Here is a 26,492-nt window from a genome sequence, read left to right as displayed (position 1 = left end):
CCCCCCCCACAGCCGCCCCACCCCACCGCATTATTTTGTACAGAAGCTCTACACCGCAGTAGAGAAGTGGTTATCGTCAGCAGAGATATACGACGACGAGGCAGCCAGTGTGAGCCGTGCTGACACAACTCCACACTCTCCGTGCCTGGATTTCCCTGAATTCTGGCTCACTCGAGTCTGGCTTCCAGTGGTGCGAGCACCGGGACCCCCGCCGTGGCGAGCACCGGGACCCCCGCCGTGGCGAGCACCGGGACCCCCGCCGTGGCGAGCACCGGGACCCCCGCCGTGGCGAGCACCGGGACCCCCGCCGTGGCGAGCACCGGGACCCCCGCCGTGGCGAGCGCCGACACAAACCACGCTCCGGCAAACGCGTCGCCAGCAACGATCGCTCCGGAATCTCGCCAGCGCATCGTGGCCCGCCCGCCCGCCCGCCCGCCTTAGGGGGCGGCCGACAGCACCAGCGGTAGGGCCAGCGCCGCCGCCGCCACCGCGGGGAGGAGACCAAAGAGGGCGGCGCCAGCCGGACGGCGCCACGCCAGGCCCCCCGACGACATCTCGCACTGGCACCGCACGCCGCGCCTGTCGTCGCCGCCGCCGCCGCCGCGCCGCTCGCCACTTTCGGGAACGTCTACCGGGCTGCCGGGGGCGTCGGGCGCCGGAAGCTCGGCGAGGTTGCAGTGCATCCAGTCGTTGGCGATGGACTTGGGGGACCCGTGCTCCACCTCCAGGCTCTGGTCCATGAACTTCCAGTAGTGGTGGCCCTTGAAGAAATAGGTGTGGCCTGCGCGCGGTCCACACGAGCAATGGTGATTATTTGTAACGTGAAACTATTTTTTATCTTACCGGGTAAGCCCCCCCCCCCCCCCCTTGAGCTGTACGGCTCTCTCTTTCAGAAGCGACCCGGCCATCGCAGACGATGGCTCGACGGCAGCGGCTCCTCATCATCACGTGGAAATTTTAGAGCAGCCAAATGCTCTCTTCAACATGCGAGGGAGGAGCCGGAGGAGCCGGAGAAAAATCCACGCGACCACGGGGAGGGTGACAGGCACACAAACTCCAAATATACAGCAGGCGTCAGGGTCGAGATTGAAGCCGTGAGCTGCTGCGAACCAGTTGAGGTAGTTAACATCTCACCACCGTTTGTTATAGGCCTGTAACTGTAACACGCCTGGAATGGGATCCGCCCGGTTTTCAGATCTCCGAAGCTCAGCAGGGATTTGAGCCTGGCCAGCGCTGATATGGGGCGGACCACCGTCGTACCGTACTCCTATGCCCCCATGCCTTCGCCAACACACGCCGACGAAGCGTGGCGAATTATGGTCGAACGACCCCCACCATGATGACCGATGCGGCACGGAGGGGAACTTCATCCAGCAGTGCATTGACATGTGGGTTTGCGCGTGCACGGTAATACCAGGGGAACCCGATCCTCTTATCCGCCGTGACGTGGCGGGACAAAACTTTGAGGCCGACTTTGCCGCGCGACTCCTCTTCCCCGCGGAAAAAAAAAATCACGGATAATAGGAGTTGACAATGAAGTGGCGTCCGATACCAGCGGATAACCCCGTGGGGTAACGGGGATGAATTTGCTGCGGCTGCTGCTGCTGCTATGAATACGATTATTTACACGCATACAGAAATGGGACGCTCGCTTAGGGTGCTCGCTTCATGGTTCAACTGTGTCAAGTTTGAAATAAACGACACCGCAAATGACTCATTTGGGAGTATACGCAGCGGCAAATATCACCACCCCTTACTGACAGACCACGGGAATTCCCCGTGTCCCGTTGACGAACACCCCCCGCCTCTGATCAATCGCCGTTCGCAAAGCGCAGGGCAGCCACAAGACGGGCGGGGGGACAGGCAGCCGCAACCGGCGCCGACAATTTCCCCAAAGCTCTGTCGTCCTATATCGCGACACGTTGCTTCGCTCCACCGCCACTGCTATGACCGGTCAGCTGAGCAGCCGCGGGGCTCACCGTCGGTCCAGCTCATGGCGTCCACGTGCTGAGGGACGCCCTTCCACAGGCTCGTGTCCTTGGGGTAGCCCGGGTCCATTCTGCGCTCGCGGTCGTCGTAGCGCCAGTAGTGGGAGCCCTTGAAGAAGTACGTCTTGCCGTTGTGCTCCCACACGAAGGCCGCGTCGACGCCGGACTCGGGGAGCCCGAAGTCCGTCACCGGGCGCGGGTAGCCGTCCATCATTTGGTTGTCGCGGAAGACCCAGTACTCGTGACCTGCGCGGTGGGCGGGAGGTGGTGGTGGTGGGGGCCATGGTTTTGTGTTTGTTTACAACGCCCCCAACAGAGGGTCTCTCTAGAGCTCCCTCGAAGGGAAGACCTCCCCCTTCCCGCCAACGGCGGCGCGAGCACAGTAGTTGCAGGGCTGCGCCTTTGCCTGCGCCTTTGTTTACCCTTTCAGGAGTTCATTTACGGTGCACGACGGCGCGCCGCTGCGACGTCAGCGAGCGTTTTCGCTGCGACGTTAGCGAGCGTTTTCGCTGCGACGTTAGCGAGGGTTTTCACTGCGACGTTTGCGAGGGTTTTCACTGCGACGTCAGCGAGCGTTTTCGCTGCAACGTTAGCGAGGGTTTTCACTGCGACGTTAGCGAGGGTTTTCACTGCGACGTTAGTGAGGGTTTTCACTGCGACGTTTGCGAGGGTTTTCCATGCGACGTTAGCGAGGGTTTTCACTGCGACGTTAGCGAGGGTTTTCACAGCGACGTTAGGGAGGGTTTTCGCTGTAACGTTAGCGAGGGTTTTCACTGCGACGTTAGCGAGGGTTTTCACTGCGACGTTAGCGAGGGTTTTCACTGCGACGTTAGCGAGGGTTTTCACTGCGACGTTAGCGAGGGTTTTCACTGCGACGTTAGCGAGGGTTTTCACTGCGACGTTAACGAGGGTTTTCACTGCGACGTTTGCGAGGGTTTTCACTGCGACGTCAGCGAGCGTTTTCGCTGTAACATTAGCGAGGGTTTTCGCTGCGACGTTAGCGAGGGTTTTCGCTGCGACGTTAGCGAGGGTTTTCACTGCGACGTTTGCGAGCGTTTTCGCTGCGACGTTAGCGAGGGTTTTCACTGCAACGTTAGCGAGGGTTTTCACTGCGACGTTAGCGAGGGTTTTCACTGCGACGTTTGCGAGGGTTTTCACTGCGACGTTTGCGAGGGTTTTCACTGCGACGTCAGTGAGCGTTTTCGCTGCAACGTTAGCGAGGGTTTTCACTGCAACGTTAGCGAGGGTTTTCACTGCGACGTTAGTGAGGGTTTTCACTGCGACGTTTGCGAGGGTTTTCCATGCGACGTTAGCTAGGGTTTTCACTGCGACGTTAGCGAGGGTTTTCACAGCGACGTTAGGGAGGGTTTTAGCTGTAACGTTAGCGAGGGTTTTCACTGCGACGTTAGCGAGGGTTTTCACTGCGACGTTAGCGAGGGTTTTCACTGCGACGTTAGCGAGGGTTTTCACTGCGACGTTAGCGAGGGTTTTCACTGCGACGTTAGCGAGGGTTTTCACTGCGACGTTAACGAGGGTTTTCACTGCGACGTTTGCGAGGGTTTTCACTGCGACGTCAGCGAGCGTTTTCGCTGTAACATTAGCGAGGGTTTTCGCTGCGACGTTAGCGAGGGTTTTCGCTGCGACGTTAGCGAGGGTTTTCACTGCGACGTTTGCGAGCGTTTTCGCTGCGACGTTAGCGAGGGTTTTCACTGCAACGTTAGCGAGGGTTTTCACTGCGACGTTAGCGAGGGTTTTCACTGCGACGTTTGCGAGGGTTTTCACTGCGACGTTTGCGAGGGTTTTCACTGCGACGTCAGCGAGCGTTTTCGCTGCAACGTTAGCGAGGGTTTTCACTGCGACGTTAGCGAGGGTTTTCACTGCGACGTTAGTGAGGGTTTTCACTGCGACGTTTGCGAGGGTTTTCCATGCGACGTTAGCGAGGGTTTTCACTGCGACGTTAGCGAGGGTTTTCACAGCGACGTTAGGGAGGGTTTTCGCTGTAACGTTAGCGAGGGTTTTCACTGCGACGTTAGCGAGGGTTTTCACTGCGACGTTAGCGAGGGTTTTCACTGCGACGTTAGCGAGGGTTTTCACTGCGACGTTAGCGAGGGTTTTCACTGCGACGTTAGCGAGGGTTTTCACTGCGACGTTAACGAGGGTTTTCACTGCGACGTTTGCGAGGGTTTTCACTGCGACGTCAGCGAGCGTTTTCGCTGTAACATTAGCGAGGGTTTTCGCTGCGACGTTAGCGAGGGTTTTCACTGCGACGTTAGCGAGGGTTTTCGCTGTAACGTTAGCGAGGGTTTTCACTGCGACGTTAGCGAGGGTTTTCACTGCGACGTTTGCGAGGGTTTTCCATGCGACGTTAGCGAGGGTTTTCGCTGCGACGTTAGCGAGGGTTTTCACTGCGACGTTAGCGAGAGTTTTCACTGCGACGTTAGCGAGGGTTTTCACTGCGACGTTAGCGAGAGTTTTCACTGCGACGTTAGCGAGGGTTTTCACTGTGACGTTAGCGAGGGTTTTCACTGCGACGTTAGCGAGGTTTATCACTGCGACGTTAGCGAGGGTTTTCACTGCAACGTTTGCGAGGGTTTTCCATGCGACGTTAGTGAGGGTTTTCGCTGCGACGTTAGCGAGGGTTTTCACTGCGACGATAGCGAGGGTTTTCACTGCGACGTTAGCGAGGGGTTTCACTGCGACGTTAGCGAGGGTTTTCACTGCGACGTTAGCGAGGGTTTTCGCTGCGACGTTAGCGAGGGTTTTCACTGCGACGTTAGCGAGGGTTTTTGCTGTAACGTTAGCGAGGGTTTTCACTGCGACGTCAGCGAGGGTTTTCACTGCGACGTTAGCGAGGGTTTTCGCTGTAACGTTAGCGAGGGTTTTCACTGCGACGTTAGCGAGGGTTTTCACTGCGACGTTAGCGAGGGTTTTCACTGCGACGTTAGCGAGGGTTTTCACTGCGACGTTAGCGAGGGTTTTCACTGCGACGTTTGCGAGGGTTTTCACTGCGACGTTTGCGAGGGTTTTCACTGCGACGTTAGCGAGGGTTTTCACTGCGACGTTTGCGAGGGTTTTCACTGCGACGTTAGCGAGGGTTTTCACTGCGACGTTAGCGAGGGTTTTCACTGCGACGTTAGCGAGCGTTTTCACTGCGACGTTAGCGAGGGTTTTCACTGCGATGTTTGCGAGGGTTTTCGCTGCGACGTTAGCGAGGGTTTTCACTGCGACGTTAGCGAGAGTTTTCACTGCGACGTTAGCGAGGGTTTTCACTGCAACGTTAGCGAGGGTTTTCACTGCGACGTTAGCGAGGGTTTTTACTGCGACGTTAGCGAGGGTTTTCGTTGCGACGTTAGCGAGGGTTTTCACAGCGACGTTAGCGAGGGTTTTCACTGCGACGTTAGCGAGGGTTTTCACTGCGACGTTAGCGAGGGTTTTCACTGCGACGTTAGCGAGGGTTTTCACTGCGACGTTAGCGAGGGTTTTCACTGCGACGTTAACGAGGGTTTTCACTGCGACGTTTGCGAGGGTTTTCACTGCGACGTCAGCGAGCGTTTTCGCTGTAACATTAGCGAGGGTTTTCGCTGCGACGTTAGCGAGGGTTTTCACTGCGACGTTAGCGAGGGTTTTCGCTGTAACGTTAGCGAGGGTTTTCACTGCGACGTTAGCGAGGGTTTTCACTGCGACGTTTGCGAGGGTTTTCCATGCGACGTTAGCGAGGGTTTTCGCTGCGACGTTAGCGAGGGTTTTCACTGCGACGTTAGGGAGGGTTTTCGCTGTAACGTTAGCGAGGGTTTTCACTGCGACGTTAGCGAGGGTTTTCACTGCGACGTTAGCGAGGGTTTTCACTGCGACGTTAGCGAGGGTTTTCACTGCGACGTTAGCGAGGGTTTTCACTGTGACGTTAGCGAGGGTTTTCACTGCGACGTTAGCGAGGGTTATCACTGCGATGTTAGCGAGGGTTTTCACTGCAACGTTTGCGAGGGTTTTCCATGCGACGTTAGCGAGGGTTTTCGCTGCGACGTTAGTGAGGGTTTTCACTGCGACGATAGCGAGGGTTTTCACTGCGACGTTAGCGAGGGGTTTCACTGCGACGTTAGCGAGGGTTTTCACTGCGACGTTAGCGAGGGTTTTCGCTGCGACGTTAGCGAGGGTTTTCACTGCGACGTTAGAGAGGGTTTTCGCTGTAACGTTAGCGAGGGTTTTTACTGCGACGTCAGCGAGGGTTTTCACTGCGACGTTAGCGAGGGTTTTCGCTGTAACGTTAGCGAGGGTTTTCACTGCGACGTTAGCGAGGGTTTTCACTGCGACGTTAGCGAGGGTTTTCACTGCGACGTTAGCGAGGGTTTTCACTGCGACGTTAGCGAGGGTTTTCACTGCGACGTTTGCGAGGGTTTTCACTGCGACATTTGCGAGGGTTTTCACTGCGACGTTAGCGTGGGTTTTCACTGCGACGTTTGCGAGGGTTTTCACTGCGACGTTAGCGAGGGTTTTCACTGCGACGTTAGCGAGGGTTTTCACTGCGACGTTAGCGAGCGTTTTCACTGCGACGTTAGCGAGGGTTTTCACTGCGATGTTTGCGAGAGTTTTCACTGCGACGTTAGCGAGGGTTTTCACTGCAACGTTAGCGAGGGTTTTCACTGCGACGTTAGCGAGGGTTTTTACTGCCACGTTAGCAAGGGTTTTCGTTGCGACGTTAGCGAGGGTTTTCACTGCGACGTTAGCGAGGGTTTTCGCTGCGACGTTAGTGAGGGTTTTCACTGCGACGTTAGCGAGAGTTTTCACTGCGACGTTAGCGAGGGTTTTCACTGCAACGTTAGCGAGGGTTTTCACTGCGACGTTAGCGAGGGTTTTTACTGCGACGTTAGCGAGGGTTTTCGTTGCGACGTTAGCGAGGGTTTTCACTGCGACGTTAGCGAGGGTTTTCGCTGCGACGTTAGTGAGGGTTTTCGCTGTGACGTTAGCGAGGGTTTTCACTGCGACGTTAGCGAGGGTTTTTGCTGCGACGTTAGCAAGGGTTTTCGCTGCGACGTTAGCGAGGGTTTTCACTGCGACGTTAGGGAGGGTTTTCGCTGCGACGTTAACGAGGGTTTTCACTGCGACGTTAGCGAGCGTTTTCGCTGCGACGTTAGCGAGGGTTTTCACTGCGACGTTAGCGAGGGTTTTCACTGCAACGTTAGCGAGGGTTTTCACTGTGACGTTAGCGAGGGTTTTCACTGCGACGTTAGCGAGGGTTTTCACTGCGACGTTAGCGAGGGTTTTCGCTGCGACGTTTGTGAGAGTTTTCGCTGTAACGTTAGGGAGGGTTTTCACTGCGACGTTAGCGAGGGTTTTCACTGCGACGTTAGCGAGAGTTTTACGGTGCGACGTTAGCGAGGGTTTTCGCTGCGACATTAGCGAGGGTTTTCGCTGCGACGTTAGCGAGGGTTTTCACTGCGACGTTAGCGAGGGTTTTCGCTGCAACGTTAGCGAGGGTTTTCACTGCGACGTTAGGGAGGGTTTTCACTGCGACGTCAGCGAGGGTTTTCGCTGCAACGTTAGCGAAGGTTTTCACTGCGACGTTAGCGAGCGTTTTCACTGCGACGTTAGCGAGGGTTTTTTGCTGCGACGTTAGCGAGGGTTTTCACTGCGACGTTAGCGAGCGTTTTCACTGCGACGTTAGCGAGGGTTTTTCGCTGCGACGTTAGCGAGGGTTTTCACTGCAACGTTAGGGAGGGTTTTCACTGCGACGTTAGCGAGGGTTTTCACTGCGACGTTAGCGAGGGTTTTCACTGCGACGTTAGCGAGGGTTTTCACTGCAACGTTAGCGAGGGTTTTCGCTGCGACGTTAGCGAGCGTTTTCACTGCGACGTTAGCGAGAGTTTTCACTGCTACGTTAGCGAGGGTTTTCACTGTGACGTTAGCGAGGGTTTTCGCTGCGACGTTAACGAGGGTTTTCACTGCGACGTTAGCGAGGGTTTTCGCTGCGACGTTTGCGAGGGTTTTCCATGCGACGTTAGCGAGGGTTTTCACTGTGACGTTTGCGAGGGTTTTTGCTCCACCTGTTTAGTTTGTAATGTTTTTTTCTCTTCTTCCGCTTCTGCGGCCCAGATTCTCCCTCGATGAAGAGATGGGATTCCACTTTCAAACGGCGCCCTCTCTCTCTCTCCCTCTTGCTCTCGCCGGTTCAAAAATTAAGATCCCTCTGCTTCGCTCTCGTCTGCGGCTGCTGACAAATTATATGGGGTGGGGGGTGGGGGGGGTGCGGTAACCCGGGACCGAGAGCCGAAGCAAAGCATCATCTTTTCCGCCTTGCAGGAATAAGGATTGGTAATAATTTTCTTTTCTTAAAATGTTTGATGAAAATCCCGTTAGACTTTTTCAAGTTACAGTACGTAAACGCATCGGGCCCCCTGCACTGGCTCGCCGTCGCAGCCGACCCGGCCTTGTCATATTTAATTCCCCTGAAAAGGCCCCAATTGGACGTTTGTTTAAAGTAAAAACCACAATTTAAACTTTTTTCTCTCTCTCTCTCTGTGCGTGTGTGTCTTTCGGAAACGAAGTCCCCCTCCCGATATCTGTCCCAGTCGTTTAAGTTCCGAGCCGCGACGAGCTTTCTCGCCGTCTCATTAAGAAACGCGGCTGCCGCCGGCGTCGCCGCCGCCGCCGTCACCGCCGTCGCCGCCGTCGCTACCGCGGCGCAACCTGTTCAGAATCAGAATATTGAAACTGGAGGAATCCGATGAGCTACAAAGCTCTTTTTACGCAGCGTCCACCACGCCCGGGCTGCGTGCTCGACCAATCCCGCCGACGGCCGCCAACCCAAAATGGCTCGGTTGAAATCCCGCGTGCTGCGGGTGTCACAACTCCAGCCCAGCCACGGTGGAGATGGAGACGGGCTGCGAGAGGGTGGCGGCGGTGGCGCGGGGGAGGCCCTCGTCCGGCGGCGGATTGACAACACGCAGCGCATTAGGGATGAGTTCGGATCGAAGCATTTCGGATTTCGGAGAAAAGTTTCCTGTATTGTTCTTTACTCTTTGGTTCTTTTGGTCAAGTCACGTAGAGTATAAAATAAATAATAAATTAAACCAGGACGTTTCGGGCGCAACACACAAGCATCCGTCATCAGGCGGGACAACCACAGCAAGAAACAAACTGCTAAGTGGGCTATATAGGTAAGAGAGGGGGGGGGGGGGGGAGTGGAGTGGCAGCACCCCCCCCCTCTCCTCCCTGCCCCCCCCTCTCTTCCTTTCTAGCTGCTCTTCATCTGGCAACACTCCACTTCCCCCCCCCCCCTCCTCCCTGCCCCCTCCCTCCCCCCCTCTCTTACCGATATAACTTCGTCTTACGGGAGTCTTTCTACCCACTTAGCAGTTTGTTTCTTGCTGTGGTTGTCCCGCCTGATGACGGACGCTTGTGTGTTGCGCCCGAAACGTCGTGATTTAATTTATTATTTATTTTTTCGCATCTACGTGGTGACTTTACCGAAAGAACCAAAGAGTATGGACCCCTGCAGTCACGAAAACTTCAAATCTAGATTCTATTGTTCTTCCCTTGCCCACGTGAGACGGCGTCGCGCCGACAATCGTGGCACCTCACAATGCCGGCCACGTGACGCCGCTAGGGGAAAACCACGGGGAGTGGCGTCACGTCCGCCACATCGCATCCAGTTTTCGCATCGTGTCGTTCCGACGTTCCGTGACCATGCCTCCAGTTTTTTTGTTGTTGTTTTTCCCCCCGGACTGATCTGCCTGTGCGTGTGGCATCGAACTGGGCACGCGTTTCACAAGGGGGGGGGGGGGGGGCGGGATAATTGGATGCCATAAATACACGCGGCGTCGTGAGGAAGAAGCTGCCTCGTGCAATCTAACACTTGATCATTATTCTAATGACTGTAATTATTTAAACCGCAGCCACCATCATTATTTCTGGTGCGCTGGGACGCGAGTGGAAGTGGAGGAGCCGGCGGTCGACGCACCAACAGATCCGGCGACGTCAGCCGGCGATCGTGGCAGCTGATCATGCAGCGATCGTGGCTGCTGCTGCTGCTGCTGCTACTGATGATGATGATGACGATGACAGGTCATGGGGGGGTCACCGTAGAGGAAGAGGAAGCTGTGACGCGTGGTAACGACCGATTGCCATACGTATTCGTTTCCTGGTGAGGCCACCTCGTGATAGTGCGAAAATTATTGATGCCAAACCCTCCACCGCCCGACGAGACCGTTCAGGCCACCACGTGGCTGAACCCAGAAACAAGTGCGGATCGTCGTACCGGCGAACAATAACCTACGCTCGGATCTCACGACCGATTGCGATCGATGAACACCGATCGGTGACCGGCGAATCGTAAGGTCGCAGGTCACGCGAGGTGGATGGCGGGGGCGCGGGGTGAGGGACGGGGTGAGTGGGGGGTGAGGCGGGGGGGGGGTCACCTCGGAAGAAGAGGATGCGGTGGTCGTCATGGCGCTCATAAATGGCGTCGATCTTGTCGACGTGGCTGGGGAAGCCCTTCCAGAAGCGCTCGATCTGCGCCGGCTGCAGCGACACCAGATGCCCCTCGGCCATCCGCCTCCAGAAGTAGCGGCCTGCCAGGGGTGGGGCGGTGGGGGGTAGGGGTCACAGGGTGGGCGAGGTCATGGCCGTCGCTGTTAACCCGGCCCGCCGCGCACCGACAACGGGCCAAGCTTAAAGCAAGAAGTGTCGGCGGAACGTCAAATCGAAAGCCGTCAAAATAAAAAAAAGGTTACCTTCATGATTCTTATTCTTAGTTTTTTCGGTACCTGACACCATTGCAATCATTGAAGACTTGGTTCATCAAGGACTAAACACTGAGGTACCCCCCCTGGTGAGACACTGTTTAACCAATACATACTTCACTTGGAATGGAACTTTCTACAAACAAACTGAGGGCAAATTTCGATTTAAAGCTTTCGTGACTGCAATGATTCATCTTCTTTGGTTCTTTCGGTAAAGTCACGTAGAATGAGAATAAAATAATAAATTGATAAAATAAAATAACACAATAATATTCTCACGACGTTTCGGCCACAACACAAGCGGCCTTCATCAGGTGAAGGGAGCGAGACTGTCTGGTAGGACAGCGCTGGAGTGAGAGAGCCACGTTCAGATCACGGCTTTTAAGCTGTGTGAGAGGAACAAAGAGCCTTGACGAAGGAATTAGCATAAAATTTAGCATTGAAAAGGCTGAATGATTAGCTTGTGACTGGTCACAGAAATAGCTATGTTAAAAGTTAAAGCATACACATCCGCAGAGGCACCCATTGTTAAAAGGAATTAGCATAGAATTTAGCATTGAAATAGCTAAATTAAGGCATTCGCTTGTAACTGCTACAGAAATAGTTACGTTGAAGTCAGAGCATACACATTCACCGAGGCACTTAGTACAAATCAAAACAGGAGAATTTAGCATTGAAATAACTAGGCGAATTTAGCATTGAGGGCACCCCAATGGGCTCCCCCCTTTCTCCAGTTATAGCTAACATTTTCATGGAGAAATTTGAGACTGACGCCATCCAGACTGCCACTCTGCGCCCAACCTTATGGAAGAGGTACGTGGATGACACTTTTGTCATCTGGCCACATGGCCGGCCTGCTCTAGACCAATTCTTCGACCACATCAATTCCATACACCCAGCCATCAGATTTACCATGGAAGTCGAAATAGATGGCAAGATACCTTTTTTGGATGTCCTAATTAAAAAGAGACCTGATGGTTCAATGAGCCACTCTGTCTACAGGAAAGCTACCCATACGGATGCTTATCTGAAACCAGATTCCCACCACCATCCATCACAGAAGAATTCTCTCATCAAGACTCTGTATCATAGAGCCCAATGCATATCTGACCAGGAACACATAAGCAGTGAACTCAAGCACGTACACCAAGCTCTTAGGGCTAATGGTTACTCCGACTATACAATCCGCAAAGCTATCACTCAAACCATGAAGAAGAACCCTCTTGAGGAGCCTTTCAAAACCATCACTTTACCCTACATTGCTGGGATCACAAAAAAGATCTCCAAAATCTTGAATAAACACAAGATCCAGGTCCGTTTCAACACATTACATAAAATCCGTGATCTGGTTCCGTCTGTAAAAGATGTGATTCCGGACATACAATACCCTGGTGTCTACAAACTAAGTTGCCTCTGTGGTAGTAGTTACATTGGAGAAACCAAACGCCATATCTCGGACCGCATTCGTGAACATAAAACAGACCTTAAACACGGTAGGACCAACACCTCGGCCGTAGCAGATCATTGTTCTAATTCAGTAGGCTCACATGCCATTGACTTTTCCAAGACGGAGGTTCTTTGTAAGCCATCTGGCTTCCATGAGAGATTCGTTCATGAGGCTATCCACATATACAAGCACAGAGACAATTTCAACCGAGAAGATGGATTCTATCTTAGCAATCATTGGAAAGATTTGATAAATCATTTCAGTTCTTGATTGATTGTTCACGCTTACAGTGGCTTTCAGACAGCATACATAAAAACAAATTTCGTCTCCCCCCTCCTCTTTTCAAAAAATAGATGGACTAGTCCTGGACAAACTGCCAATCGTTGCGCGTGACGCAAACGTTATTTTTTTTATTTTATATATATATATATATAAATAAATAAATATGCCGTTTTCAAAATAAATTTATGCAAACCGACACACCTGATGATGACCGTTTGAGTTATGGTCGAAACGTCGTGAGAATTTTTTATTGTTTTATATATATTTTGTTATTTTGTTGTTTCTCTTCAACGTGACTTTACCGAAAAAACTAAGAATATGAATTACTGCAGTCACGAAAGCTTTAAATCAAAATTCATGATTCTTGTTGAGCGATATCAAGCGATTCGTAATTGCGATTTTTTTTTATTACGGATCGTAACGCTGGCCCACGACAGCCGACGCGTCGATATCGATGGTGCAGCGCTTTATTTTAAACGCAACAGGCCCACCCTACCCCCCCCCCCCCACACCACCACAAGGGCTCAAAACGCCAAGCAGCCTGCAACAAACAGCACCGGTCAGCGTCAACCGGGACGCAAGTCACAATCACGGGTGTTTAGCGAGTAGAAAATGTCACTTTAATCCGAGCCACTGCAGGTAATGCTGTTCCAACGGGCTCCATCACCGTGCTTTGCGAACGTGGCCTGCAGAAGCGGACACTGCAGAGCTACTTCCGGTCAACACAGCAGGGGGCAGCACTTCCCCACCCGCCCCTCTGCCACCGGTGTAACCGTGATGCTGTTTGCGCCGCAAGTCGGACGGACGACAGCCTTAACTCTCGGGAGCGAGAATGTAGCCACTGTTTAAGTGACGAACCAAACGTACAGATTCCATTTTACCGAGCACCCGATTCAATCCGCGCGCCGTCGCCCGGATTTGAACCCAGGCTCTCGGCGGCGGCCGGCTCAGGGGGTGGCCGACCTCTTGACCCCCGACCCGCTTCCTAACGAGGTTGCTCCCCAGCATCTCACGTCGCGAAAAACGTCTTCGCTAAACGCGAAGGGCTCTGGAAATCTCATCACGGGCTCTGAGAATAAACGATCGGGACAGATAACGCGGGGGGAGGGGTGGGGGGTGATGAGGAGGGGGCGGGGGGGGGGCGAAAGGAGAGGGGGACGCAATTGCAAGGAGGAGGAGGAGGAGGGTGAAGTTAATTGGGTCGTACGGACGTGTCCAAAATCATAACTCAAGGAGGTCGCCGGCTTAAAGATCACGGCAACCTCTGCACCACCACTCCGCCCTCCCCCACTTTTGCAAACAGCACAGGGTGATCCATTTATAGAGAGGCAGGGAGAGCAGCAGGAAGAGCGAGAGGTTACAGGGTCTCAAATCTGGTTTGGGGCGCCGACTCAGCCCATCATCTTTCTGGGGTCGACAAAATAGACACCACTTCGTGAGTTAGTCAATATTGGTTTCCCCGTGGATGGACCCGTCGCTTCCACCGCTGTCTCGGCGGTCGTGAACAAGGGCACGCGCGACCGCCCGGACGCTCGGACGGACGGGCGATTCGCTCGCTCGGACTTTTTACTTGTGTACACTTGCGTTTACTTTGCCGCGACGGGGGGGGGGGGGGGGCGGGGGAAGTGAGAGAGGGCCGTTAGACAGGAGCGGCGGCGGGGGGGGGGGGGGGTGTCTGCAGATGGGTCGCCCTGGGCCATGGTTGGGCATCCTTTCAAAGGAGAAGAGGAAGAGGGAGCCGTTGGCTTTTGCTTTTGTGTCATTGACCAAAATAGTTTCGTGAGCCCCATCACACGCAGGGCTGCTTGTACACACACACAGCAGTGGGTATGCAGCAGACGACAACACATTCCGACTTAAATAAACAAAACGCGCTTACGGAATAAACTGCGTCTATTTAGTCCCCCCCCCCGCCGCCCTATTAGTTATTCTTTGACAACAAAGTTCGACTGTTTGTACATTTTGCCGTCACCAAGGCGTCCCATAGTGAGCCCGTTCCCTGCCACATTTAATTCATTATCTCTACGTTAAATCACGTTGAAGATTTGCGTCTCAGAAAACGGCTGCCCGCAATTGGGGCAGCCACAAGGAGCCGCACGGGGGGGGCAGCCAAAGAGCAGCACGTGGCTCCCGAGCGGCTGGTTGCCGACCCCTGGCCCGGACGGAGGTCGCGATGGCCGCGTGGCCTCGCTCGGGAGTGGTCACCTTTGAAGAAGAAAGCTTCCCCACGGATCTGCGTGACGGCGTCGAAGTGTCCGTGGCAGCGATCCGGGATGTCAGTCCTGGGCCTGAGACATCGGGAGTTACGTCTCAAACGTCTCATGATGATGAAAACAATCGTCATCATGATCATGGCACCGTTGAATAAAAATGTTTCACCCATGTCAGATGAATCGCAATAGCAAGCAGCTCTTATCTTGTATATTCACAGCCCCCCACCCCCCACACCCATTTCTTCTGGAGCAGCTTTTTTGCGTTCTAGATTTGAAGCTGCAAGGATCCATGCTCTTTGGTTCTATTCGGCAAAGTCACGTAGGTAAAAAATAAAACGACAAAAATCACGACGTTTCGGCCACAACACAAGCGGCTGTTTTCACTCCAGCGCTGTCCTCGAGACAGTCTGGTACCTTCACCTGATGAAGGCCACTTGTGTTGTGGCCGAAACGTCGTGATTTTTGTTGTTTTATTTTTGACCTACGTGACTTTACCGAATAGAACCAAAGAGTATTTACATGTTCTCCCTGTGGTCGCATGGGTTTTTTGCGTTTAGTTTGTTGCCCACCCCCCCCCCCCCCGCGCGCTTTCGACTGGCGCGGTCGGCTACGTGCGGCGCGGAATGAGTTCATCGTGCGCATCGCAACTCGAACGGAGACGTCGCGAGAGCGCCACGACGCCGCCAGCGAGGTCGCCCGGAGTCGAAGTCTTTCTTTCTCTCTCCTCGTCGAGCCTGGCTGAGAACGTGCGTGGGATCGCCCCGGAGCACACCGCACACCCATCGCGATGATGATGACGACGGCGGCGGCGGCCACCCCCTTGAGGCTCGCGCGCGGTGGACCTCTGACCTCTGACACCCCCCTCTCCCCCCCCCCCCGCAACACTCACTGGATTGTGACCGGGAGAATCGGTCGTTCGGGCAGGACAGGATGCTGGGGGAGGTCGGTCGGCCAAGAACCAGCAGTGGGGGAAGCCCGGTTGGGGCCTGGGATGTTTGGGAGGGGGGGGGGGCGGGAAGACGAGTTAAGTAAGCACATGGAGCGAAACGTCGGACAACGGGCAAAACGGCACGCGGTCACAACCCGAAGGCGCGTCGGACAACTTGTAGCCGGCGGCGCTGATCTCTCTCTCCCCCCTCTCTCTCGCTCGCTCGGAAGGCGGGTACCCCCATGTGTTCCAGAGGTTAATTAAAGAGCCTCGCTCGCCTGACCTTTGCCCTCCCCACCCCGGGGCCTCCGGTGCGGCTATCACCGCGAGCCGCAGGGAGCAGGGGGGGGAGGGGGGGTAGCGGCCTCGATAACAATAACGTCGATCGCGGAGCCCGAGATCCGGAGAGCCGTAGCGGCGACGCGGCCAGGGTCCCTCCCGTACGCGCCGCAAGATGCCGTTTGGCGATCCTTCTATCGTTCCCGTTGCCCCCTACCCCCCCCCCCCACTTTTACCCTACCCTCCCCCCCCGCCCCCCGCTTGCCCCCTACCCCCCCCCAACCTCCGCTTGCCCCCTACCCCCCGCCCCCCGCTTGCCCCCTACCCCCCGCCCCCCGCTTGCCCCCTACCCCCCACCCCCCACTTGCCCCCTACCCCCCGCTTGCCCCCTACCCTCCTCCCCCGCTCACCGTAGAGCTTCCAGATGCCCTCGCGGTCGTCCTGGGGGAGTCGGTACTTGGTGGGGTCCCCGGCAGGGCCCGCGTAGTAGGGGCGCATGATGGAGTCGGAGGAGGAGGAGTGTGACAGGCCCAGCGCGTGGCCAAACTCGTGCACGGCCACGGCGAACACGTCCGTGCCCGACCCGTCTGTGTCCCCCGCACACACAGGGAGATGTTGACTACCTCGCCTGGTGTACAGGAGGTCGTGGGTTCGATCCCGACCCGGACACCTGCTGCTGTATATTTGGAGATTTGCGTCTCTCTCTCTCTCTCATCATCATCACGGTGGCTCGGAGATGTTAACTATCTCGCCTGGTATGCAGGAGGTCATGGGTTCAATCCCTACGACCTGCTGCCGTATATTTGGAGTTTCCGGTGTGATCTCTCTCCCCGTCGTGGTCACGTGGACTTTCTTCACTGTGGATTCCCGCCGGTTTTTTTTTCTCTCTCCACATTTAGAGCGGCCAGGATGAGAGTCTCAACTGCAGGTGTGCCCCGGGCCATGCGGAGGCAGCTCTAGAGACTGCCCTGAGTAAGGGGTGGGGGAAGTGGGGAGAGGCCCCTGCGTTAATTATAAACACCACTCAATGCATTTTATACTGGTAAATGTCACTAAAAATACCGATGTTCAGGGTCTCAGGCTCAAGGGTGTGCCGGGGGCTGGGGGGGAGGAGCAATCAACCCGCAGTGGCTATGAGATGTTAACTACCTCGCCTAGTATACAGGAGGTCGTGGCTTCGATCCCGACCCTGACACCTGCTGTATATTTGGAGTTTGTGTGTTTCTCTCTAACCATCATCATCACGGTGGCTCGGAGATGTTAACTACCTCGCCTGGTATACAGGAGGTCGTGGCTTTGATCGCGACCCTGACGCCTGCTGCTGTATATTTGGAGTTTGCGTGTCTCTCCCCCCGTGGTCGCCTGGATTTTCCCACCACATTAAGAATCAACATCCCGCGGTTAGAACATTTCGCTGCTATCAATTTCTACGTGATGATAAGCAGGGGCGGAGCCAGGATTTCAGGCCGGGGTGACATTCAACAAATTTTAAGTTCAAGAATGATTAGAGAGTCAGGCTGTTGAACTAGACGCCATCGGTTGGCGACACACTCTGACAATGCAGTCGCACGGAGTCCGCCAGACCGAGTGTCGTAGACTTACACGCAGAATGTCACCCCTGTCACCCTCCCCCCTGGCTCCGCCCCTGATGATCAGCCACTTCGTCGAGCTTGTGATAACCAGGTCGCTTATGAAAAAGACCTATACAGATCAGTGGGCCTTACCTGGCAAAATAAATAATAGTTTATAGTTTTAGCCCCCCATCGCCCCCCTTCCCCACCCCTTCCCCACTCCCTGGGATCCGCCACTGAGGGCCGGCGGGAGCGGAGAGAATCGCGACGATACGGGCCGGAGTTTGCGGAGGAGCTGCGGAGGAGATGCGGAGGAGATGCGGAGGAGCTGCACGCACCCGTGTTCCCGTATGTCCACGTCTCGTCGTCGTCAAAGTGCGTGTCTCCGGCCGACGAGTATTCGCCGGGGAAGAAGGCGTGCGCCAACATGCCGCCCGGCCCGTCGAACGGGTAGCCGTCGCCGTGGTCCGAGCGCGCAAACTCCACCACGATGTCCACCTCCTTCGCATCCTCCTCCTGCTGCTGCTGCTGCTGCTCCATCGCTGCCGCCGCTCTGCCGTTGTTCCTCCGCATCTGCGCGTGACGACAACACGGACGGACGGTCGAGCGCGGAAGGGTTTTCGCGGCCGACGTTCCGATTCGTAATTGGTTGTTGGTCGGTCAATCGATCGTTTCTTTGTGTTTTGTTTTGGGCGGGTTAGGACACGTCGTAATGATCCGGTCGAGTTTGTCGTGTCGTTAAGAAAACCCTCCGCGCCACCCCGACGTGGCCAAACTAATTCAATTGTCGCGTGGCGTGCGGAGGCTTTAACCACGCGCCGATCGGCAACGAGACGACTCGCTGCGAAAGCTGCCCGAGGGAATTGTTATTCAACCCTCCCAGCGACTGAGCTGCTGAAACAATAGTAACATTTTTGATAATCGGCACGTCGTTGAACGCTCATTCGTGCGCCGCATGACAATTAAATGTACGCGGTCTGTGTCGGGTGGTGGAGGGCTTCACGACACCACAACTTCGCCGGATCGTTACGATTTGTCCTACACCACAATGACAAGGATTTTTTTTTTTACAGAGCGCCCTCCTTTGCGCCGGGACGTCTCACAGCGCGTTCGCATCACATCTCATCTCACGTGAAGAGAGGGCACCCCCAGTGGCAGCTATCCCTGTGTGGGCACGAGGGTCACTCTTTGCTTAGCCTGCAAGCAGGCATTAGTCCGCCAGTAGGGGATGACGATTGCCTCTGTGTGTAATGCCATTTGGATAATTTAAACAAATACTGATGATCATGAATGTCACTCGTGATATTAACAAGAGTAATAATCAGATTGACAACAACAAACGGCGAGCGTGGTGACGCAGCCGCCAGTGCACCACGCAATGAATCCGGTGACCCGAGTTCAATTCCCTACTGCAGCTATCGAGCAATATCTGCACACGGGAGTGATGTCTGAGTGATACCGGAGCGGCGTCGTATTCAGCAGCCACTCAAATGCTGAGAAGAAAAAGGGCGCGGTGCCACGGTGGCTAGGAGATGTTAACTACCTCGCCTGGTATACAGGAGGTCGTGGGTTCGATCCCGACCCTGACGCCTGCTGCTGTATATTTGGAGTTTGCGTGTCTCTCTCTCTCTCATCATCATCATCACGGTGGCTAGGAGATGTTAACTACCTCGCCTGGTGTACAGGAGGTCGTGGGTTCGACCCCGACCCTGACGCCTGCTGCTGTATATTTGGAGTTTGCGTGTCTCTCTCTCCCCGTGGTCACGTGGACTTTTTTTCTGGGTCCTCCGGTTCTTCCTCTCCACACTTAGAATCAACATCGCGCGTTTAGAGTATTCGGCTGCTATAAATGTCCACGCGATGGTAATCCACTTTGTTGAGCTATCACTTGTGGCCAGGTGGCTTCTGAAAAAGAGCTCTGGCGGGCTTTACCTTTGTAAAATAAAAAATATTGCCGTCGCGAGAGACGAATAAGGCTCCTTGGGCGAAGGCCGCTCGAGGAAGGATCGTACCGAGGTAAGAAGGGAAGAGGAGGGCTCTGAATGCAACACAACGAAGAGGATCTTGCGTTGGGGGGGGGGGCGAGATAAACGAGAGAGGGGGAGAAATAACGAGGAAGAGAGATTGAACGAGGCGGTTTCACCTTCCCCTTTCGTTGTTGACGCTGCTGCTGCTGCTGGTGCTGCTGCTGCTGCTGGTGCGGCCAGCCCTGGGGACTCCACAGGGAGCCGTGGGGCGGCGTGGGCCGCTCGTGAAAGCGAACGTCGGCCACGTCGCTCCAGGCCTTGAGCGCCAGCGACATGAGCGTGCGCACCGTGCCGGCTGCCAGGCCTGCGTGCAGCGGGAAGGAGTTCAGCCTACATGGGGGGGGGGGGGGGGGAGACGAGAGGGAGATGGGAGAGCGAGAAGGGCGATGGAGGAGATGAGAGGGAGATGGGAGAGAGAGAAGGGCGATGGAGGAGATGAGAGGGAGATGGGAGAGAGAGAAGGGCGATGGAGGAGATGAGAGGGAGATGGGAGAGAGAGAAGGGCGATGGAGGAGATGAGAGGGAGATGGGAGAGAGAGAAGGGCGATGGAGGAGATGAGAGGGAGATGGGAGAGAGAGAAGGGCGATGGAGGAGATGAGAGGGAGATGGGACAGAGAGAAGGGCGATGGAGGAGATGAGGGAGATGGGAGAGAGAAAAGGGCGATGGAGGAGATGAGAGGGAGATGGGAGAGAGAGAAGGGCGATGGAGGAGATGAGAGGGAGATGGGACAGAGAGAAGGGCGATGGAGGAGATGAGGGAGATGGGAGAGAGAGAAGGGTGATGGAGGAGATGAGAGGGAGATGGGAGAGAGAGAATGGCGATGGAGGAGATGAGGGAGATGGGAGAGAGAGAAGGGCGATGGAGGAGATTAGAGGAAGATGGGAGAGAAGGGTGATGGAGAACATTTTTTTTCATGTATTTATTTTGGTATAGCCCTGTGAGCCATTCGGCTCTTGAATCGGGTGCAACCGCAACAAACAAAAACATGAACAAGAAAAACATCTTAAAGTGAGATGGGAGAGAGAAGGGCGATGTAGGAGATGAGAGGGAGCGACACGTGACAGTGGACGGTTCCACTGGGCGCGTCGTTCCGGGCGTGGAAGACATTCCCCGGCACGACGAACCAACCTCCTCCCGATACGAACGGCGACGTCCGGACTCCAATCACCTCCCTCTAGGTCGACTCGGCCTCAACACGAGGTGCCTCACCTCCAGGTGAGGTCGCGTTTTGTCCACGCGGAGCCGGAGAGCGCGTATCTCCTCCTCCTCCTCCTCTTCACGAGCTCCGAGGTGCCGATCATGTCGGGCAGCGAGCAGCGGCGCCTCGACATGAGCTCCAGCGTCTGCGCGTCTGCGGAGGGGTGGGGGGGGGGAATTCATCGACGTCGTTGGCCCCTTTTGCAGGGATGCGCCCTCCACCACCCAGCGCGGCCGAACAGACGAAAAACTTTCTATATTATTTTAACCAGGTAAGGCACCACGAGGCTGTGTGGATCTTATTTTCGGACGCGAGCTGGCTATCGCAAACGACAGCTCAGCAAAGTGGGCTTATCATCGTCACGTGGAAGTGTGTAGTGGCAGCCAAATTGATCCTAAATTTGGAGGGGGAATACCTATACCTACGTGACTTTACCCAATAGAACCAAAGAGTATGGATCCTTGCAGTCACGAAAGCTTTAAATCTAGAATTAAATCTAGAATACCGGAGGACACGGAGACAAATCCACGCGACCACGGTGAGAGAGAGAGGGAGAAACGCAAACTCAAAATATACAGCAGCAGCAGGCGTCAGGGTCGGGAATGAACCCACGACCTCCTGTATACCAGGCGAGGTAATTAACATCTCCTAGCCACCGTGATGATGATGAGACACACAAATTTCAAATATACAGCCGGCGTCAGGGTTGGGATTTAACCCACGACCTCCTGTATACCAGGCGAAGTTGCTGTGGCTGTTATTGTGGTGGTGGGTGGTGGTGGTTGCTGTTATTGTGGTTGTTATGGTTTTGTTATTGTGGTGGTTGTTATTGTGGTTGTTCTTTGTTATTGTGGTTGTTGTTTGTCATTGTGGTGGTTGTGGCGATTGTGGTTGTTATTTACGTAATCGTGATTATGCTTGTTGTTGTTATTGCGGTTGTTGTTGTTGTGGTTGTTGCTGCGGTGTCTTGTACCCATCTCGCCCGTCACCGGGATGCCTCCGAATCTCTGCATGGCTTTGATCGCTCTCGCGATGCCGTCCCGCGTCTGCAGTTGTGCGGTCCCCTTGCCGGGAGACGGGAGGTACCCATACCGAGTCAGCCAGTCCTGGGGGGCGGGGGGGGGGCAGAACAGGGGGGTCGGTCAGGGTATCGGAGTACAGATGGGTTCTCCAATAATACTCTTTGCTTCTTTCGGTAAAGTCACGTAGATAGAAATGAAACCAAATAAATCACGACGTTTCGAACGCAACACAAGCGTTCGTCTTCAGGTGAAAATCGCGACAAGGCAGCAGACATCGATTTTCACCTGAATACGGGCGCGCGTGTTGCGTTCGAAACGTCGAGATTCATTTTGTTTCATTTCTACCTACGTGACTTTACCGAAAGAACCAAAGAGTATGGATTACTCCTGTCAGCAGGAGCCCCACAGCGCCTGTCACGCCACGTGCTGGACAGTGGCGAAATCATTCGCTGGGCGAAAATTGGGAAGGATCGGATAGCTCATTCAGACACGGAATGAAAACGAGGAAGGATGGATGGATGAATGAGGAGTGGGAGAGGAAGAGCAGGGGGATACTAACACAGGGAATCTCTGCATTGCCGACTCTGGACCTCTATGTAAGTATATGGGTGTCTGTGTAAGTCTATGGGTGTCTATGGAAGTATATGGGTGTGTATGTAAGTCTATGGGCGTCTATGTAAGTCTATGGACCTCTATGTAAGTATATGGGTGTCTATGTAAGTCTATGGGCGTCTATGTAAGTCTATGGATCTATATGCAAGTATGTGGGTGTCTGTGAGTGGACCATCGTGGCTAGTTAGGGGATTGTATTTCAAGCCCTCTGCACCTCCCACGCATTTGAGCTGGGATATATTTCCGGCGTGGAGAATAAGGGGGGGGGGCGGGGTTGTGGGGCGGCGTGACGTCAGCACGCACGAGCCCTGGGTGATGTCATCACACAGATGTGCGCGGTGACGTCACGACCGCGCCCTTGCCCGTCCGCCCGCACCAGCCAGCCAGCCAGCAAAACTTTTTTTGGTTATAACCAAGGAATAATAAACGTGGGTTAGCACTCTGGGCTTGCAAATCTAAGAGGTATGCGGCCACCGCATACCTCTGTCAATGTTTTTAATGCATCACATAGCCAGACATCAATGCTGCCGGCAGAACCCTCCTGGATTAAAATAAAAACTAAAAAACAGTTAGATGAGAGACTCGGCGAGGCTTTCCGAATCCAGCGAATTTTAATTTGTAAAATATTTTAATCGACAACAAACAGCGCTCACCGTGCTCAATCCGCTGCTGGATGAAAGCCACTGTCCCCCCCCCCACCCATCCGCCACCTCTCACGATTCCCCCCACGCGACCCCCCCCCCCACGCGACGTTATTAATCCTCCGTTACAGCTATTTAACATTCCGATTCTGAAATGTGATTCCATCGCTCCATCTCCCTTTCGGAAGTGGGTTTCCCCTTTTTGGTGGACACCGCCGCCGCCTCCTCAAACGGTGGAGGGAGGGCCGGTAATTAATTAAATATATACTTGATTAATTTCTCAATTAACCGATTGGTTATTTTATTAATGAATTGCCTCATTCACGACGCCACTCCGCGGGCACATTCTGATGGGGGAGGGGGGGTTACGTGGGAGAGTGATGGGAAATTGGTACTTTAATTATTTATGATTCTCTGAGTAGGGGTTGGTGGGGGGGTAGTGAGCAAGTGGGGGGCAGAGTGGGGGGGGGATCTTAATGCCTTAATGGGCTAAGCACGCGAGCCCGGATCAATGCTCGCATCTGATTGGCTGCCTCAGTGGGAATGGATCAGAAATCCATTCCCGCGGAACGCCTCGTCCTGAACTGCCTCGTCCTTTGCGATGATATCACCCACAAAGACAAAACAAGACAAAGATCCCCCGTGTAGCCTTAACAGATTGTAGAGGCAAGTGTTGTGAGCGAGTAGCACCTATGAAGGCCGGCACGGTACACGAGGGGGTGGGGTGGCCAACACCACGCCCGGCCGCCTTTGTCTCCCCAGTGGCGATGTTTACACACCGCACCAGGTACTAATTTGAGGCTGAGTCAACCTAAGAGAGGCCCAGGACCGGTTGAGATAATCGGTACAGCTGCTGGCCGTGAGCTGGAATCGAACCCGGGTGGCTAGGTTCGTTGCGCAAATGCGCTAACCACTACACTACCGCTCCCCCCGACATCATCCACACACAGCCACACAGACAACAACAACCGCCACTGGCCACCAAGTGGGGGTGACGTCACCACGGCGCTTGTGCCAGGCTAGGTGCACGTTGAGGCCACGTGAAGTTTCGAACGCCCACCGGCAGGAGGTCACGGGGCAGACCCAGCAGGTGCCACGGGTCGACTGACTGAGATGAGTACTGGCCGATGCACCACCTGTGCACCCTACTGTGCCAACTTGCTGTGCTTTGGCCACCCGGCGCTCCGCTCGTTGTTGTAAGCCACACAGACACACACAGACAGAGAGAGCGTTCGCTCATTCAATGCACACCCCCCCCAAACGCATTCACTCACTGACCCCCAACCACTCGTGTGCCGACTCATCCGCTCACGTCTCTGACTCGCTCACTCACTCGCTCGCTCACTTAATTTGTTCACACATTCATTGATACATGTATTCACCGACTCATTCATTCAACCATTCACTCACTCATTCGCTGCCCTTGTCATGTACAGAAGTCATGCATTGGTTGGTCTAACACGTGCCACCCTGTACCATCTAACACGTGGCTTATAATTGATTCATCATAACCAGCGCGCTTTAAGTTTGCCTTCGCGTTCAAGTGAGAGCCAGGCCTTTGTTGCAAATCCACTGCCGGATGAAGGCCTCCCCCACGCCGTATTGGTCGTGTGAGACGTAGTTTGACCATACTTCATCGCGTTATGTCATCACACCACTGATGGTAGCCGCGGGCGAGAGTCTAACTCGGGTTCGGACGGGTTCGCAGCGCGGCACGCCAACCGCTTGCACCACCGCTCCGGAGTTTCTACACGTGCGCATAGCAAGTACAATACATCAATGGATTTCCCTGTTTTGTTTCGCTGCGTCGCTCACACCGTGGCCACACAGCAGCCTATAACACCTGTTATCCGTACGACGGCCTCAATTGCCCGCTGAGCTGCAACGATCGGTCGGGTGCGCTTGTCGCAGGCGCTGTTGCGACTGCATCACGACTTTGAAATCAGCAGCAGCAGCAGCAGCACTCGGCAAGACCAAGAGGCCACCGTGCGCCACGGTGACTTTCGCTGCTGGCAGAGGAGTTCACGGGACGAGAGGTGCCCTGGGGTGTGACTGACCGAGATGACTGGCAGATGCCAGCACCTCGTGCTCTCGGCTTCGTCAACTTGCTGAGTTTTAGCCAGAAACATAATAAACAATCCCAGCCGCCTTGGTATCTCGTGTTCTCACGTTTAGACACCACACAAGATAGTCCATGTCAGGCAGAGTCGATCCAGCGGGGAGCCCACTGGACAGGTTCAGATACACACTCCACTTGATGGGTCGCCGGGTTTGTAGCGCAGCGAGTTCACCACTAAATACGAGTACGCAACATACAGACGTGCAAAGACAAAGATCTCCCCGTGTTGCCTCAACAGACTGCTGGGGCAAGAGTGATGTTAGCGAGTAGCACCTATGAAGGCCGGCATGGCACACGAGGGGGTTGGGTGTGCCGATAACTAAGCCCGGCCGCCTTTGTCTCCCCAGTGGCACCAGGTCACTCATTTGAGGCTGAGTCGACCTGGGGGAGGAGGACTCACGGCCTGGTTCAAATAATCGTCACCGTTGTGCGCCCTGAGCCGGAATCGAACGCGGGTCGCCGGCTTTGTGCAGCAAGGCGCTCGCCACTCCGTTCACAAAGACGAGAGACACAACACGTGCCGGTGGACAAAGACGAGAGACGCAACACGTGCCGGTGGACAAAGACGAGAGACACAACACGTGCCGGTGGACAAAGACGAGAGACACAACACGTGCCGGTGGACAAAGACGAGAGACACAACACGTGCTGACGGACAAAGACGAGAGACACAACACGTGCCGGTGGACAAAGACGAGAGACGCAACACGTGCCGGTGGACAACGACGAGAGACACAACACGTGCCGGTGGACACACGCAGAGCACCGACGCACGGAGGCGGAGGCAACGCGATCAGAACACTCACGATGCCCTTGCTCACGTCTCCAGAACCGCTCTTCTCTCGCGTGGCGCAGACCCCACCAGGGTTGAAGACGCACAACTGCAGCAGCAGCAGCAGCTTCAACAGGGAGGCGAACTTATCCGTGCGCGGTCGGAGGAAACGCGCGGCAGCACCAGAAGACGATGCCGACAACGATGTTTGCATCATCGCGGTTTTGGGGACGGACTTTTAAAACAAGGATCGGACGAGGAGAGCTTAGAATCAGAACCCCGATTTAATCCTGGAAGAGGACTCCAACCAGCCTCGAGGCTCTTGTTCTGTTTCTTTCTGCACGGGATGTCAAACCAGTCGAGGTTGGTGGCGTCCTCTTTTCCTGAGAACGAGAACGCGACGTCGACGGAGCAACGAGGTTCGCGGTCTCTTCCCGCAACGGGTTAACAACCCCGGCTGCGGAGTCTGTGAGCAGCTGTTTTACGTTCCCACTCCGCCCGCTCTCTCGATGCTCCGCCTCCAATCATTCTCTCTCTCTCTTCAGGACTTCTGTCACCCCCCCACTCCGCGCTCCTCCTCCTCCGGATATGGGGCAAAGGATCCTTATGGCGGTAACCCGGGGTCAAAATAATACAAAATGACCGAGGCAATTAAA

General features: G+C 54.8%; 1 protein-coding gene across 1 annotated transcript; it reads right to left on the bottom strand.

Moving 5' to 3' along the window:
• MMP17 (matrix metallopeptidase 17) lies at nucleotides 1-26,352 on the bottom strand. The gene is made up of 11 exons (XM_032947310.2): nucleotides 25,871-26,352; nucleotides 21,644-21,776; nucleotides 20,682-20,823; nucleotides 19,587-19,800; nucleotides 17,782-18,016; nucleotides 16,283-16,459; nucleotides 15,555-15,651; nucleotides 14,658-14,740; nucleotides 10,400-10,552; nucleotides 1,980-2,234; nucleotides 1-781 (listed from the first exon to the last, which is right to left on the bottom strand). The coding sequence occupies exons 1-11, from the start codon at nucleotides 26,051-26,053 to the stop codon at nucleotides 438-440; spliced, it is 2,016 nt and encodes a 671-aa protein (XP_032803201.2). The 5' UTR covers nucleotides 26,054-26,352; the 3' UTR covers nucleotides 1-437.
• Nucleotides 26,353-26,492: the final 140 nt, after the last annotated feature.

The sequence above is a fragment of the Petromyzon marinus genome, chromosome 5 (assembly GCF_048934315.1).
Source record: "Petromyzon marinus isolate PM22_M1 ecotype Great Lakes invasive population chromosome 5, UKy_Petmar_22M1.pri1.0, whole genome shotgun sequence".
Taxonomy (NCBI): domain Eukaryota; kingdom Metazoa; phylum Chordata; class Hyperoartia; order Petromyzontiformes; family Petromyzontidae; genus Petromyzon; species Petromyzon marinus.
The sequence above is the reverse complement of the archived record's forward strand: the minus strand, read 5'-3'. Positions and strand labels throughout refer to the sequence as shown.